The 17540-nt window shown below is 51.9% G+C and overlaps 1 protein-coding gene across 1 annotated transcript in view; it reads left to right on the top strand.

Annotated features, from left to right (window-relative positions):
• The window catches only part of IFT43 (intraflagellar transport 43), a 72314-nt gene extending 69076 nt beyond the window's left edge, over positions 1 to 3238 (top strand). Inside the window, exons 6-9 of the mRNA XM_070403533.1 lie at positions 1572 to 1644; positions 1904 to 1979; positions 2540 to 2602; positions 2771 to 3238. Of these exons, the coding sequence (XP_070259634.1) occupies positions 1572 to 1644; positions 1904 to 1979; positions 2540 to 2602; positions 2771 to 2836 (278 nt within the window). The 3' untranslated portion in view covers positions 2837 to 3238. The remainder of the gene's footprint in view (positions 1 to 1571; positions 1645 to 1903; positions 1980 to 2539; positions 2603 to 2770) is intronic.
• The last annotated feature ends 14302 nt before the right edge of the window (positions 3239 to 17540 follow it).

Here is a 17540-nt window from a genome sequence, read left to right as displayed (position 1 = left end):
CGTTAGCATAAGACGGCATCTTAGAGAATTCCATCTCTAATTCTTCAGCAGGATAGGGAGATGCAGTCCAAGCTCTGAGCAGCTTCTTTCTAGACAGAGGACTTGCCGAATGTGGCTCATCATTTTGGGGGAGGTGTATATGTCTTTATTTTCCCTATCAGCCATTTCTTTTTTATTTCACCTCTTTCATTCTTTTAATTACTCTCTTTCTTCGCCTGTCTCTTTCTCTGTGTGTCTTATTTTCTGTGTCTCCCTTGCATACTTTCTCTTTTTCCAGGTACAGCATCCGGAACGTCACAGTCTGAAGCAGTAATAAAGACTCCAGGCTTGGAACTGCCACACAAATACTTGGGCTTCACTTGACTACAGCAGCCTCAGTTTAAGTACTGAATAGCCTGACAGAGGCGAGGGTCTTCATTTTCTTGAAATGATTCTGCATCTCTTTTAAAAATAATATTGAATTCAGTCCATGGAAGCAGAAGTGAAGGGTTTTTTACTTTCCTCTCTGGGATGTTTTCCTCCTTTTGATAGTTGTGTTGGTTTGGGAATTCTGGAACTGTCTCAGCCCACGTGGCCTTTTTTCGCTCTGCCCCTCTCTGCAGTCTGGTTAAAACAAAGAAAACCCTCTACCGGTCAGTAATACTCGCTGGAGAAGGAAATTCTTCTGTCGGGTGTTAGGGTGTCCCCAGGAGGACGTGGGCTATTTTTATACCTTAAGTCAGTTGCCACAGTTAAGTGATGTGCTGCCTGTTTCTCCATTTGCATGATGTCATTAAATCGGTGAAAGAAGTGGCCTTGGGGCTCCTTCTGTGTCTGTATGTCTGTCTCATGTGGAGAGTCCAGGGAAGGAAAGCCTCTGTGCGACAGCAAGAGCAGCGTCATCTTTAGGAGCGGCACTGATTTGCAGTAGACCTGGCAAATGCAGGCCTGATCTCGGATACACGGCTGGGAGCCAGGCTGTATCATTACGTGTACAGTGACCTTCAGATGCAGGCTCAGGGCCATGGAGACTGTGATGATTGCAGAGACTACAATGAGCTAATGCACATGTGCACCTCGGTCACGGGGAGGTCATCGTGACCTTCACCTCGTGGCACTGCGCTTTCTCAGTTCCTCTGTCTCCAACCGTTGCCAGGCTTATTCATTGATTCCCCTTCCCTCTTCTCCTCTAACGCTGCCTGGGACGCTCTTCTCATTTCTTTACATTTCTCCTTGGAGACCCAAACCAGTGACTCCTAACCTGGAGTGAACATCAGGATCGTCGAAGAAATCTTAGGGAAAATACAGATGCCTGAGCCCTACCCGGGAGGTTCTAATCCAGCTGGTTCTGGGGTAGAGCCCAGGATTTGGGACTTGTTGACATTCTACCTTTGATTCTAATGTGCACCTGTAGTTCAGTCCCACAGCCCTGGACCGGGAGCCCCTGGAGGCCAGAGACTGTGTCTGTCTGTCCATTCTACCCCCAGCTGATAGCCCCATGCTGGCTTGTTGAAGGAATAAGTAACACATGAAGAAGCAGGCAAGTCTCCTCTTCATGTTGCTGACCGTTTTGCCGCCTCCTCTCATTGCAGATATTCCTGTTATTCCGGATCTGGAAGAAGTACAGGAAGAAGACTTCGTTTTGCAGGTGGCAGCCCCGCCCAGGTATGTTAATTAGGTCTGAAGCTGGAGGGAGGCAGGGAACATGCGAGCTAATACACTTCAAGTGCCATCCACAGTGGTGCTGCCCCCCAGTGCAGACCCAGCTACTGGTGGGGGGCTCCCTCCCAGGGTTCCCATTTTATTAGACACTTTCTTCCCAGGTTGGTCTTCCCTAGCTGCCTAGGAGGCTCTGGGACCGTGGCCCAGCAGCACTCCTGGAACTGGTCCTACCTGTGGTTTCCTCACATTCTCTCTCCTGCAGTGTCCAAGTAAACCGGGTGATGACCTACCGTGACCTGGACAATGACCTCATGAAGTGCGCAGCCTTTCAGACCCTGGTCAGTAGAGCGGCTCCTGCATAGAGGGGAGGGCTCCAGGCAACATCCCCAGGGATTTCTCATCTCCTCCATGCGCCTCTGAGGTTGCCTGGCAACAGTCCTTTTGCTGAAGGCACCATCCTTGGGTATTGCAGCATCTCCGGGCTGCATATTCCAGTGTTTCCCAGCACAGCTCCCACCTGCTTCCATGGCTGCCCACTTGGAGTCAATAGATACGCAGGCCCTTGAGAAAGGCTGCTGCCATGCCTTGCCCTCCTGATGTTGACCTTCCCCCAGAGAATGCCCAGCCTGGGGGTATCGTGGCGTTCCCTCAGTGACTGTGTGGTCCACTCACATTCTTACTCTTTCAGAAAGCATTCCTGCAGCTCTGGGTTTGGGAAGTCTACCCCACACAACCTGATCCTCCTCACTTTACAAGAGTTAATTGTCTGAAGGCTCCTCGAAATGCACATCTATATCTATGTCTATATCTATGTCTATATCTATGTCTATATCTATATCTATATCTATATCTATATCTATATCTATATCTATATCTATATCTATATTTGCATTTACAGGATGGAACGATCGACTTGAAGCTCCTCACCAAAGTGCTCGCGCCAGAGCAGGAAGTTCGGGAAGTACGTAGCAGTAGCAGCTTCCTGCTCCCTCAGCCACTGGCTCCTCTAACCAGCTGGCTTCCCAGGCTGACCCCGGCCTCCCTGGCTTCTGGGCTTGGGTGGTGGGCTACGGTTGCAGGGAAAGGCCTTCCTTTGTCCCAAGAAAGTTAGCAGTACCTCTCTCGGCAGGACGACGTCGGCTGGGACTGGGACCATCTATACACTGAGGTGTCCTCAGAGCTTCTCACCGAGTGAGACCTGCTGTGGCAGCGAAGGAGGACCCCGTGGGTCAGTCTGCACACACCTGAGCCCCTGGGGACAACAGACCACTCTCTGCACAGAATAACCTCTGCTTTGGACTTTTTAAAAAATGCAATAAGCCTAAAACTAAAAAAGCTTGCAAGGAGCTTAGAATTTTCATATGGAATATTTTGTAATAAAAATACTTACTTTCAGGAGACTGCGTTGATATTTTCAGTTGTAATAAGTTGCTTTTTTCTTTTAAAAAAATTTTTTTAATCCTCACCAGAGGATATTTTTTCCATTGATTTCTAGGGAGAGTAGAAGGGAGGGAAGTGGGGAGAGAGAGAAAGAAAGAAACATCAACATGAGAGAGAGACATCAATTGGTTACCTCCCTTACATGTCCCCATAGGGGCCAAGGAACCTGAAACCGAGGTATGTACCCTTGGCAGGGAATCGAACCCACGACCCTTCGGTCCGAAGGCCGATGCTCTAACCACTGAGCAACCGTCCAGGGCTAAATTGTTTTTTTTCTGTGGCTATCTCTCCCATTTCTTTGCAGCGCCCTCTTGGAAAGACTCATGGAGATGAAGGAAGCAGCTTTTAAACAATCTTATGGGAGCTCTGCCCACTGTGGGAGAGCATGAGGGAAAGCTAGATCAGGGAGCAAAGGAATGGCACTCCTCGAAGTTGCTCAGTCACAGAGGCTATAGCAGTTCCCTGGAGCATCTACCTGTAAGCACCTGGGCCCCGGGTATGGGGGTTGCACGCAGCTGTCTGCCGGGTGGCCTGGCGGGCGCCTTTCTTACTGCGGACTTTCCCTTGAATCAGTGAAGTTGCACTGTCTCCTTCGTGCTTTTAGGTGGCTTAGCTGAAGACACAGCAGGAAGTGGGTGTGAAAAGGTGACCCCTTCCTCACATCGGGGTTTGGGGGCTTTTCTGATAGCACTCCCCTTTCACCATCTTCCCGCAACCTGTTCCTGGGGCTCCCAAAGCATGTTTCCTTCTGCCACAGGTTCCCAGAGCCTCCTTCCTGGTTCTCGGAAGCAGGGGCCAGCGTGGCAGCCCTGAGCCTTCCACAGAAACGCTCTCTTAGGGAGCCTGGCCTCCCTCTGCCCTTTCAGACACGCAGCTGCTTGTCTCTGTGGCTCCCCCACGCAGCGTCCCCGCCTGTTTCCAACATGCGCTGAGATCTGGAGCAGAGCCCGAGCCTTCTTCTAAATAGGCATCTTTAGTTTTTGTTTTTCTCTCTTCCTCCCCAAGACATCTCATCTGAGGGCCCGCCCTTCCTAGATGCCGCTTTGGATCAGGCCCGTGCGGGCTGGCAGCTAACGAAGCCCACTCCTGGCCAGGGAGTGAGTGCTGCTCTCATCCTGCCTGGCCCCTCATTAAAATTCAGACAAACAAAGAGGCTCAGCACTTCAAAAACCCACTGGGGGGTTGTTTTTGTATGACTATGTGTGCCCTTCCCCCTGAGCCAGGCAGGCCCTGTGCAGGCACAGAGGATGCTGGGCTACTAATTATAAACTCTGGGATTTGGTGGCTTTGGGGTCTCTTCTCCTCCCCCTCCAGAGTCACACTTTTAGCCCCGACAGCCCCTCTTTGGAATAATTCCCATGGTCACTGCGAAGTTTCCTTTCAGGCTGGTTTTTCTTGAGCCTGCACGGTTCTGAAGCCCAAAGGAGAAAGGCTGCCTTTCTAGTACCTTAATTACCAGCAATTTCACCTGCCTCGGGACTCATAACCTTGGAGGTCTTCAGCCGTTGGGAGCAGGTAGCTAGGGGTTGACTTCCTCCCTCTCTTCCTTTATTTTATAACAGCAGCAGCAAGATCTAACATGTATGGAACACTTACCACCTGCCAGGAACTGGGCTTGCATGTAGGAATTCTGCTTAATTCTCACAACTACCCAACAAAGCGGATACGGTTGTTAGCCCATTTTACAGATAAGGAAACTAAGGGTCAGAGAGGTAAAGAGATGGCCCGAGATTATCCATCTACTTGGTGGCAGAGCTGGAATTCAAAACCAAGTTGTCTGACACCGCTGTGCTTTTAACACTCATGGTTTTGTTCCCGCTCTCCTGCCTCCAGCTTGGGAAAGGGATCTGGTTTGTAGTGGGCAGAATGAGCAATGCGCTGGGAGACGCTGCCTACCACCCCTCCGGCCTTGACCAGGCATCTGTTCTTTGTATGGAGTGACCACAGGGCAGAGGGCTTCTGTCAGGTTGGATGTGAAGCCCGTCATCATGGCCCAGGTAGGTGGGGAGGATGGACCAGGGAGAGGAACAGTGCTGTTATGTGAGCCTGGACAAGAGCCGGGTTCCAGGCATGTGTGGCCAATTCTCCTGGCACCTGCCCAGACCAGGCCCTGTCGGGGCTTCATCCTTTACCATGCATTTGACATCCCCTCTTCAGCGTTCCTGGGGAATGACAGTTTGTTCCAGAACCTACGTCCACCGTTCTCACTCAACGTCTGAGATGCCTTCCTCATGTTCCAGCCAGCGGGGTCGCCCACCCAGACTTCAGAGGGCCTCCCAAGAAGCTGGCCCACGAGGTCTGGCAGAATGGACCAGCACCTGCAGGTACCCGCAGTGTGGTTTTGTGCAGACGTGGGGAAGGCATGGATTGTGTCTTGGTGCAGCTGTCTCCATGTGGCATGTTGACAGGTCCTTACTGGTTTCTCCTAGACTGGCTGGTGTCACCTCTGAGCTGGCTTGAGAAGTCCCAGCTGGTCTCTGACAAAATCTCCCTTGGTGTCTGCATTGCTCCTTCTAAGATACTGGTTGCACTCAGTCCATGTCAGGCTCTGTTCTAAGCACTGCAGAGACAGACCTAGAAAAGGCAAACTCCCTCCCCTCTAGCACACCCCTGGAGAGAGAGATGGACAAATACAGGAAATAGGTAGTATATCAGATGTGAGTAGATGCTATGGGGGAAAATATGGCAGAACAGGGAGTGCTGGGGTGGAGGTTGCAATTTTACATGGTGGTCAGGAAGGCCTCACTGAAAAGGTGGCATTTGAGCAAAGACCTGAGGAAGGGAAAAGAAGGAACAAGATGGTACCTGGGGAACAGTGTTCCAAGGAGTGAGAGCAGTACTTGCAAAAAGCCAGCAGGAAGCCCTGGCCGTTGGCTCCTTTGGGTGGAGTATCATCGTCCTGAACGCCAAAGGTCTGTGGTTCCATTCCTAGTCAGGGCACACATATCTAGGTTTTGGGTTCGACCCCTGTCGGGACGTGTGTGGAATCTGATCGATGCCCTCCCCCCCCTTTGTCTCTAATATCAATAAATAACATATCCTCCTCAGGTGCAGATTTAAAAAAAAAAGTCAGCAGGAGGACATGCACCTGGCTCATTTGAGTAGCAGCAGAAAGCCAGTGTGTCTGGGGTGGAGGGGACAAGGGGAGAGGAGACGCCCTGTCCAGTGCGCCCAAGGCCTGGGCTTATCACAGGAAAGACTGCACGTGCAGGGTCCACTCCCTTCAGAGACACGCACACTCTTAGGCCTCCGTGGGCTTGCCAGGCAGCCTGCGGTAAATGCTATCGAAACGGCTGCACAGCCTCTTCGTGCCTTGGCCTGGCAGAAGTGAACAGGTAATGCTGAGAGAGAGAGAGAGAGAGAGAGAGAGAGAGAGAGAGAGAGAGAATGAATGAGCTCTGTCTGCCACGGACCAGAGGTGAGGAGGCTGCTGCCAGCTCCCTGCCAGGCCAGTGTGCCGGGAGGACAGGGTGGCATTGTAGGGCCCGGTGTGGAGTGCTCCCTGGAAACCTGCAGCTCCCATGCAAAGCTTGAGTGAGCACTTCATCTGGGCAGGCCTGTGGCTGAACCTAAGGTCGTCTCTACCCCTGAGTGTTGGCTCATCTTTGCTAAACCCTGGGACACTCAGACAGGCTTTGGGAACTGCATGTTCCAGGCGGAAAGTGACGCTAGTGCCTTCACCAAAATGTGCTGCTTACGTACATCAAGGCCTTTCTTGATTAGTGGTTAGGGGGGCTCCAGGGAGCATTGGTGCTGGAGACCTGTCCAGCACGGTAAGACAGCTTAGCGTCCTTGCTCTGCTTGCCTGAGCAGTGCTGTGCGTTCCTGCTGGGGGCCAGGGAGTCAGGGGGGAAGGCGGTCGGGGGAGGAGGTAGGGAGCTGTGGCAAAGAACACAGATTCCGGAATCAGGCAGGCCCAGGGCCCAGTCCCAGCTCTGCCACTTAGTAGCTGTGGGTCCTCGCGTGAGCTGCTTTCCCTTTCAGATTCTGTTTTCTCGTCTGTAAAATGGGGATAATATTCGTCCTCTTAGGATTGTGATACCTGGTGAAAGCTGACTGCGGTTAGACTTTAGAACTGGATTTGATTGATACGATAAGTCACATTGGATATTTTACTGCAGCAACACCTGTGTTTTGCGAAGGGATACCACCTTCCTTTCCCCCCATGCATCATTCAGCCGTGCACAGAATGGCTTGGCACTAGAGCTTTTCAGTTCTGTTTTTATAACACTTTTATTGAGGTATAACATGCATGCCTTGAAACTCACCCACTGAAAGCATACAGGTCAGAGATTTGAGTAAATTTATGGAGTTCTGCAACCATCACCAGAACCCGGTGTTAGGATATTTTCATCACCCTACAAAGATCCCTGTGTCCACTTACATCCATTCCGCTCCCCTCCCAGCCCTAGGCGACCACTGACCTGCTTCCCAACCCTCTGCCTTTGTACATATAAATGGACTCGAAAAAGGACACATATGTAATACCCTTTGTAATACTTTAAGCAATAAAAAAATTAATAAATAAATAAATGGACTCGTAGACTATGTGGCCTTTTGAATCTGGCTCCTTTCACGTAGCATGTTTTCCAGGCTCACCCGTGTGGTAGCATGTATCAGTAGTTCGTTCTCTGATGGCTGACAGGTGTTCCTTTGTGTGGATCCATACCACATTTTGTTTAACTGTTGTTCATCCGTTAAGGGGCATTGGAGTTTCCAGTTTGGGGCTGTTATGAATAATGTCCCTGTGGGCATTATTCATGCACATGTCTTGGTGTGGACATACGTTTTCATTTCTCTTAGGTGGGTTCCCAGGAGTGAAATTGCTGGGTCCGATGGTATGTTTGTGTTTAAATTTTGAGAAACTGCTAAACTGTTTTCCAGGGCATCAGTTCTGTTTGCTTTTTTAGTGTTTTAGTGTATCAGGGATTAAATGCTTACTTTTTTCTTGTCTCTGTTCCGTAAGTTTTTCCATGGTCACTATTAAATGTATAGGAGGCACATTCTCCTGGTTCCCCCCTCCCTTCCTTCATCCTGTCATGGAGCTTATCTCTGTTTTGAGAACACAGCTCACCTCGTTTTTCCCACCAGCCTGTGAGCTTTTTCAGGATAAAATGGGGGTGTTGCTTGTTTCTGTCAAGGCCCATGCATATTCCAGGAGTTCAAAGTCAAATAAGACGTGGTGCTGACCCCAAGAAGCTCACAGTCTAGGAGGGAAGCAGACCAGTTTCATCTGGATTTTCAAAGCATTGGTCTGGGAAAGCAGAGGCTTTCCAGAGTGGAGAAGCCCAAAGGATCCCCTGCAAAGTACAGATGAAGGGGGAGAGAGGCGCTCCGTGTGTCCACCAGAAATCCAGAGGGGACTGGGCTTGCTCAGAGCAGGGGTCAGCGCACTGCAGCCCACGGGCGCATCCAGCCTCCACCGGTGCTAGTAAAATTTGGCTGCAGCAGAGCCACACGCCTGCCTTTGCCTATTGTCGCTGGTTGCTTTTGTGCTACAATAGCAGAACTTGGTGTGGCAGGGGCTGTATGGCCTGCAGAGCCTAAAATAGTTACTATCTGGTCCTTTTTAGGAAAAGTTTGCCAGCTCCTCCTTGGAGGAAAGAACGAAGATGAGAAGTAACAATACCCTCGTGCTCCCAAAGCCAAGCTGCTGATTGCTATCCAGAAAATGAATTGCAGCAGGAGTAGATGTCAGGAAGGACTGGGAGGGTGGGGCTGTTCTGGCTCCTAAATGAGAGAGACGAACTTCCCTTAAGAAAAGGAAAAAACAGTCATCAGTTCCAGCAAAGTTGGCACATAATCTGGGGACAAAAAGCTGGGAAGAGTGACTCTGGGCTCTTCTTGGCCCTTTGATCCTGTTTGGGATGCGGGCGGGGGAGTCTCCAGGAGTCAAATACCTTTGGCACTGGGCTCAGGATAATGACAAGAAAGCCCAGCGGAGGGGGTTGGCAACAAGGGAGGGAAAACAATCGGGTTTTTCTCTTGGTGAGGTCGAAATCAGAAAGCCAGGGAGTAGGGAGCAGACGGAGGAGGCGGCTGTCCCTCTTGTGGCTGTGATGGAGTGAATTAATTCCGGGCATATGTTCCCAGCATCTGTCGTGGTGACCTGGACCGGAGGGGTCAGCAAGAGAGAGGGGACCGTGCCAGGGCTGAGCATTAGCCCAGCATTCCCGGCTGCAGGGGCTCTTGGCTCCCACAGAACGATGGCTGGCCAGCTCACCCAGGAACATCTGCCACAGCTGCAGCAAACAGCCCTGCCTTGGGGAGATGGGAGGGGACTCTCCGTGCGCTCTCCACAAAAAGACACCTGGCCCGTGAAGGGGCCGGGGCGGGGGCGGGGAAGACCAGAGAGAGTCCTGCAAACCTGGTCTCTTCCAGAGCTCGGGCTGCAGTAGAGTTAACCCTGCCACCACACACCCTGCGCGTACACTGCAGGTGGGACTCAAGGGCCTACACTGGGAGGGTTGCACAGGGATCTTAGGGCGCCCTCCTAAGTGCCAGTCCCAGAATGCCCCTGATGCTATGTGGGCTGCTTGGTGCATGGTGCCCCTTGGGAGCCAGTGATGGGCAGAGAGGAAGCCAGACAGGAGGGCGCTGTGCCTAAGACTGCAGACTTCCAGGTTCACGTCTCTGCTCTTCCACGTCCTACCTGCACCACTCTGGACAGGCCCCCATAATTCTGTGCTCCGTTCTCTCACCTGTAGAGTGAGGTGGAAAGTAAGTCCCGTCTCCTAAGGCTATTGCGGCGATGAGTGCCTGACACAGAGTAAGCGCTCAGTGAGGATTGGTCGTGATCTCCTCGAGTGGCCTGACAGTGATCACTGCTCCTCCGAGGGTAGGTCATGGCGTCAGGCACTGACAGGACCTGCCTAGGCATCTAGGCAACTAGAGGCCCACAGGCTGGCTTGGACCCACAGGACTGTTTAGCCAGTACACTGTTTTGAATTGTTTCCTTAATGATCAGCATTGAAAATGGAAAATTTCACATTAAACTCAGATTTCCAGCTTCTCTTAGAGAATTGGAGATTCATCACTCTGGGGCTACAGCCCCTGTGGCAGTGATCAGCTTGAGCTGAGAAGCAATAGCTCCGTTCAGCGGGGGTGGGGGTGGGGGGCTGGGGGCAGTTCACCCCCCGCAAATGCACTGACTTTTCTGCTTGGCCACTGCAGGCATTGACTTTGCATGCTCAACCTCCTCGTTTTGCCAGTGAGGATTCTGTTCCCCAAGAGCGCTTACCAAGATCAGGTTCCTGAGACTGGAGCTCCAGTGCTCACTTGCAGGCCAGTGTCCTTTGTCAGTAGCCAGCCCCCCCCCCCCCCCCCCCCGCCTCCCCTTGCCATGTGATGTGTAACCTAAAATCATGTAAGCTCTGGAGAAGATCCAGGCTACCTGCCATGGGCTAGCCTCTGACCAGGAAGCGTAACCCGGTGTCCAGCGTGGGTCTGACAGAGCTTTAGCAGAGCCTGGGGTCGCTCCAGGGCCAGTAGCTGCCCGGCCTTTCGCCTCCACTGCACTCTTTACACTCTGCCCGGAGCTGACGGCGTCTGCTCAGGAAGTGTCCTGCTCTGTCTTCAGAGAAAGGTGGGGGTCTGTCTTTCTACAGCAGCCTCCGGTGCCTCCGTCATGCTGCTGTGTGGAAATGGGGTCGCTGAGGCTGCAGGGAGCAGGCCTGGCTGTCAGGTGTCAGGAGCAGGAGAGTAACCCCATCCATGACTAGCAGGGTCTCCATGCTGGGCTCAGGAGGAGGGACGGCCTTGGGGTGCACCACTCAGCTCCCCTTAAAAACAGAACCTGGGCAAGGAGTGCAGTTAGCTGACAGCTTCCTCAGTGGTACCTTCAGCACCTGCCTCAGCATCCAGGCCAAAGCCATGTGCCTCCCTGGTAGTGCCTCTCGCCTGCACAGGAGGTCCCCTCTATGGTAGTCTTGGCCAGCCCCCCGCCCCCCACCCAGGCGGGGCCAAGAGGAGGCAGCCTGGAGGGGTGTGGGCAGTGGTTTCTCCAAAGCCAGGTGCCTCACGAACCCACTGGCTGGGCTGGGTGTGGGGGTGCTGTGGAGATGGGGGTGTGGGATTCCTGGAGAGGTAGGAGGAGGTTGGCCAGACGTAGTTCCCTCTCTCACTCCTGTAAGTGCCAACTTGGAACCTAATGCAACTGAGCAGGCCTGGAAAGAAGGAACCGACGCTCCACAGCAGGCACTTGGCCAACAGAATCTGGTGTCCTCTCAGCAGGAAAAACAGTTTTTTGGTTTTGTTTTTGTTTTTTTGTTGTTGTTGGGCATGAGGAGCCTCTGTTGGTGGCAAAGAACAGGGATGTGGTGGCATACCAGGCCTGCCGGGAGACAAGGTTGTGCCCACTAGGACCTGGGGGCATCATTGCTGAAGATGGGAGAAAATATGGACTTAGGGAACTCTATTCCGGCCCTCGGCAGGGGGGTGGGGGTCGGGGGTTAAGGGTATTGGGGGGCCAGGCAGGGCCAGGTTGCAAAGCGGCCTCTGCCATACAGCCCAGTGGGGTAGCATTTCTCTGCCGGCAGGTGTGTGTGTGTGTGTGTGTGTGTGTGTGTGTGTGTGTGTGTATGGAGGGGGCGGGGGCGGGTGGAGCTGCTGCGGGCTTCCAGATGGGCAGCACTTCCCTGTACCTAAGGCTCACTGCCCTCCAAGGTGCATGTGCAGTTTTAAGGACAAGACAGTGAAAGACGACTGAACAAAAGGCTGCCTCACAGAGTGTAGATGATGAGATGGTACTTAGTAGGAAAACTAAGCAAAGAGAACAAGGAAATTTAGCTCCTTAACCAGAGAACAGAGAAAAGGAAACAAAGCCTGGGTGGTGCGGGGCGAGGCGGGGCGGGGATCGAGTGCAAAGGGGAAGGAGGGAGCATTTGGGGTTGCAGTAAATGTTCGGGAGCTTGATTGTGGTGGTGGTTTCATGTCTGTCTGTATTTGTAAAACTCATCAAACTATTCACTTAAAAAGTGCTGATTTTTATTGTGTGCAAATGATACCTCAATAAGCAGGACTTTAAAAAGGTTCTCCCCGTCACCCCTCACCCCTCACCCTTTCAGGTCTATGAACTGGGGGCGTTTCTGTTTGTTCCACAGCATCTGACCAGTGTTTGCAGCATCTGCGCCACGTGCCTCAGTGCCCAGCAGCCTGGCCGACCCTGAGAGTGAGGTCAGGAGGCAGAGAGGCCCTCCAGTGCGGCCTCAGCCCCTGTCCCCCAGTCAGGGGGCTGCTCAGATTCCAGAGCTAGCTTTTATTTAACTAATGGATTAATGAATTAATTATGTATTTACTTATTTATTTACCTACCTACCTAGCTAGCAACCTACCTTTTTATTTATTTATTTCTGATTAATTCTCACCCCAGGGTATTTTTCCATTGATTTTTAGAGAGAGTGGAAAGGAGGGGAAGAGACAGAGAGAGAAACATCAATGTGAGAGAGAGACACATTGATTGGTTGCCTCCCCACACGCCCCAACCAGGGCCAGGGATGGAGCCTGCCGCCGAGGTACGATGTGCCCTTGATCAGAATCGAACCCAGGACCCTTCAGTCCACAGGCCGACACTCTATCCACTGAGCCAAACTGGCTTGGGTCAGAGCTAGCAATTAAATTTTATCTGCAGTTTTCTTTTCCATGAAAGAAAAATCTAGCAATTTGACTATTGGGGGCAGCAGATGGTCCAATTTGAAGTAAAACACAGGCATTTGGGGATCATTTTTGACATTCTAATGGAAGCGCAGATCTGTGGAGCCCAGAGAAGGAAGGGCGCAGAGAACTGTGAAGATGCAGCACTGTTTTAAGGAAATAGGACCCCCAGAGAGAGCCAGCTGTGCCATCTTTTGCACAGCAACTGCTCTTTTAACCTGGGGGATGAGCAGGGATGTAAGAACTTTGGGTGGCAGCTCTTTTAAAAAAAGTTTCTTTTTAAAAGCTTACAAACCCTATTTTAAAAATATTATCTTTACTTATACGTTAATATACATTCACTAAATTTAAAACTATATTGAAATACAGTGACCACGCTTTCACTTTGCCCTGCCCGGCTTGTTCCACAGCCCTTCCCAGGGGTGGCCATGGTGTCCTTCCAGACGTTTCCGAGCATTTCCATGCTGTGGGTGAGCAGATGGAGACCCAGAACTTGGTTTTATTGATGTGACTAGGACCATTCTGAAGGGAGAGCCTCTGTTTTGCCTTTTCCACCTAACATCACACGTTGGGATGTGATGGGACCACTCTTCCTCATTCTCTCCCACGGTGGGCATTATGCTGTAGCTTTCCTGTCCCACAATTCCATCCCCTCAGTGACCCTCCCACACTGTCATCATTCAGACTGAGCCCACTTCCTCCCACCTGGGCTCCCCCGAGGGACCGCTCTAACCCAGCACTGCTCCCCTCAGAATTTCTTCGGCCAGACTGCCACCACGCCCCTGCAGGCACAGGCAGCTCTTCCACTCATTCCACACCACCCACTGGGCAGAAGAGGCCGTGGAACACCAGTCCTCAGGTGACTAGTCCAGGGCACTGCGGGGCTGCGGAGAGTCAGAGGGCGAGGCACGGGGAGAAGATGGACTGCCTCTGCTGGGATAGAGAGGCTGGGCTTGAAGAGCTAGGCTAGTCTGTGTGTAGAGCGTCAGGGTGTGGTTGTCAGATTGGTCCTAGAGGAGAAATCAGTTGGAATCCCCTGTGGGATTAGATGTAGATAATTGATTTCAGAGAGGAAGGAGAGGGAGAGAGAGAAACATCAATGATGAGAGAGGATCATTGATTGGCTCCCTCTTGCATGCACCCCACTGGGGATCGAGCCTGCAACATGGCTTATGTCCTGACTGGGGATTGAACTGTGACTTCCTGGTTCATAGGTTGATGCTCAACCACTGAGCCACCTTGGCTGGGCCCCTGTGGGCCTTTTTAGTACACGGGTGAGTGCTCTGTGGCTAGGCACGGTATCAGGTGCTTTTCACGAGATAGCTTTGTCCCTGATTAAGAGCTAAGTCCCTGCAGTGTCCTTAGCTGCGTGTCCTAGTTCATGTTACTCTGTCTCTAGCAAGAGTAATCACTCATGTTTACGAAGCCCTTACCAGGTACCAGGCAATGCACGAACTGCTTTGTGTGCATTACCTCATTGCATCTTCTAAATTCTGAGACATGGGTCCTGCAATCATGCCTGTTTTAGAGGTCAGCAAAACTGAGGCTGAAACCCAGGCCCTTCTCCTTTCGTCCTCATGAAGCCCTGGAGGAAGCGAGTGGTGTCCATCCCTGTTTGTGTGTCATCAGTGTTCTGTAGGTTCCTCCTCCTGACTGGGGCGCATCAGGATTCTGTCCCCACTGGGGTCTCCTCAGTGAGCGATGACAGAGTAGCAGGGCAGTGCTGGTGGCTCTGCCCCTTGGCGCTCTGCCCGGGACTCAGCAGGATGGGAGCGCTGGGTAGAGGGAGTCCTGCCTTGGAGACAGGGCATCAGGTTTTTCTCTGGTCCCCTTTCAGTGGGCTGGTCAAGGTGTATTCCTAGAGTCTAGAACAGTGATGGCGAACCTATGACACGCGTGTCAGAGGTGACACGCAAACTCATTTTTTTGGTTGATTTTTCTTTGTTAAATGGCATTTAAATATATAAAATAAATATCAAAAATATAAGTCTTTGTTTTACTATGGTTGCAAATATCAAAAAATTTCTATATGTGACACGGCACCAGAGTTAAGTTAGGGTTTTTCAAAATGCTGACACGCCAAGCTCAAAAGGCTCGCCGTCACTGGTCTAGAAGCACCGTGACAATACCTGCAGGCAGGGTGTCAGAGGTGGCCACGTGGCATGGACCGCCTGCATCAGAGGCATCTATAGAGCTTATCAAACATGCAGGTTCCTGAACCCCTGACTCACTGGATTCAAGTCCGAGCAGAAAAGACTTGAGGATATGCATTTAAACACCTTTCCAGACTCCAGCCCTATTTGAGAACCCTGCAAACTGCTGGCTCACAGGCTGACGTCTATGCTGCAGTACTGGCTAAAACAGTTTTCTTGACATTTTTGCACTCGTGGTCAACATTTTAAAATTAGGAGCATCACAGGAAAACTAGCCTAAATGTACAAGACCCCACCGTCATTGTATTTGAGTTCAGAACCCATTTTGGTGATAGCAAGACACTGGCCTAGCTTTTCAAGCCGAGCCTCTGTGTCCCAGCAGGGGCAGCCCCTGTCTTCTCCCCGGGGCCTCGCCCTCTAACTCTCCTCAGTCCGCAGTGCCCTGGACGAGTCACCCGGGGACTGGTGTTCACGGCCTTTTCTTCCCCAGTGGGTGGTTGGGAGTGAGTAGAAGAGCTGCCTGTCAGGAACTTCCTGGTCCAGCTAGTTTCTGTGCCGTGCATGATGGCGCCGATCTTCAAGCAGCCCGGGGAGGACAGGAGTAGGGAGATGCATTTTAAATGTCGTGTCCCAGGCGGATTTGACGCACTTTAGCGCATTAAGACCCGCAGTCATCTGGAGAAAAGAGAGTGAATGTAGGTTTAATGGGGCCCCGGGTCAGATCAGCCTCTTGGGTTTGGCCTCCCTGAAAGAAGAGTCCTTTCCCAGCCCTGAGCCTCCACCACATACAAGCCAGGTCCTGTGGCTTCTCCCCACCCCCAGGGCAGCAGGCACCCAGGCCTCGGGCTGCTATCAGATTCCATCTCCTGTCACTTTCAGAACCAGTTCATTATTCCTTTATTATTTCCATTCTCCTGCTTATCATTATTAATAATCACTCTAGACAGGCCAGGGTGCTGACAGCTCCCCCCTTGTCCATTCTTTCTGTCTGTTTTAATCCTGCCTGCTTATCTGGCACTGACCTGAGCTTTTCCCTGTTTAATTAAGCAGTGCCGGACAGTCCACTACGGCCCAGGTGGAGATGGGAGTGATCGGTTCTCCCGATAGGCAGAGGGGTGATGGGCCCTGCAGCCTGGACATTCCACCTCCCCCAGGGGCCCGAGGGCAGGGGCATGAGTCCCAGGAAGGGCCCCCTGGGTCTGCAGGGCTGGGGAGTGGTTGATGACCATTACTCGCTGAGAAGCAATGCTGCTCAAACCTTAGCGAGCCTGGTCATCTGAGGGCCTGTTGAAGTGCAGATGGCCTGGGCCCCCCGGGGGTTCTGCCTCAGGAGGTGGCCGTGAATCTGAATGCTCAGTGAGCTCCATGTGGTGCTGATGCTGTGGTTGGAGGGACCACCCTTTGAGTAGACCCGAGTTAGTGGGCAGCCTCAGCCTAGTGACGGACACAGGCCAGGCCCGAGCGTGCCTCGCTAAGGATGGATTGAAGAGGGAGAGACTGTGTGGAGGGGAAGGGGGGGTTATTGCAGCTCCCAGATGTGAGGGGCTGAATAAGGGACTGGGCCACGGGGTGCTGGACTAAGAGGGAAGGCATGGACATGGATTCAACCTCTGGTCTCTGCAATGGGTCTTCGAGGCAATGAGGGAGAGAAAGCGTAAAAATACCTCCGTGGTTTGGAGCAACAGTCAGCATGGTGGTGCTTGACAGAAATAAGTCCAAATGGAACCCATGGGGTGGGGCGGGGTATGCTGAGGTCAAGACAAGCTGCATCACTTGCAGGGCCTGGTGAAAAATGAAAATGCTGCGACTCTTGTTCAGAAATCATGAGGAGTTTCAAGACAGGGACACCAGAGCGCTAGACCACGTGGGGCTTTTCTCAAGCGCAGGGCTCTGTGCGACGCGGGGTCATAGGCCCTGTCGCTGGAGATTCCGGCAATAGCGAGACTGCCGGATGGAACGGGCCGTCACATTGCCGCCTGTCGATGACTCCGCACTCCCTTAGTTGATTGGCACATCCGTTGCCGTAAGAGATGTGGATGGACCTCTCGTAGCTTAAGTTACCCTGCTCCAGGCATTGCACAAAGCTCCTTCATATATTACTTGATTGCATCCTTACAATAAGCGTATGGAGTGTGTATTATTACCCCCCTTTTTTACAGGTGGAGAAACTGAGGTAGAGAGAGGCATAGTAACTTGCCTAGTGAGTGTCAGCTCATTAGACCCGAGCAGGTGTCTGGGGCTGGGAGGTGCTCAGCGCTAATGAGAGTTGGGGGTTGATGTGTGGGGCGCTGGGGCCGGAGCACACGCGTGCCTGGGTGCTGCAGAAAAAGGCATGGATACCCAAGTGCCAGCCGAAGATGGAAGGATTCAGAGCAATTAAAATGTTTTGCCTGGGAGCTGTTTGGAGCCTTTTTTTTTTTTGAAGGGAGAGTTTTCTGACTTCAAGGTGTTAACAGGCTCTCTAAATGGTTTTGTTTTTTAATTGCAGCAAATGACTGTGGAGCCATTAGATTTTGCCTCTCTGTTGTTTCCGTCCTCCTCCTCCTATTTATTCTGTTTAATTCAGTCGAGTAGCTCCGGGGCAATGGAGATCAATACTCCTCTTTGATAGAAAAGAGTCAGGTTTGAAACCTAGAGATAAAACTGACACCATTT

The sequence above is a fragment of the Myotis yumanensis genome, unplaced genomic scaffold (assembly GCF_028538775.1).
Source record: "Myotis yumanensis isolate MYYU_CA2020_CCGP unplaced genomic scaffold, mMyoYum1.0.hap1 SCAF_1, whole genome shotgun sequence".
In the NCBI taxonomy this organism is placed as follows: Eukaryota; Metazoa; Chordata; class Mammalia; order Chiroptera; family Vespertilionidae; genus Myotis; species Myotis yumanensis.
The sequence above is the reverse complement of the archived record's forward strand: the minus strand, read 5'-3'. Positions and strand labels throughout refer to the sequence as shown.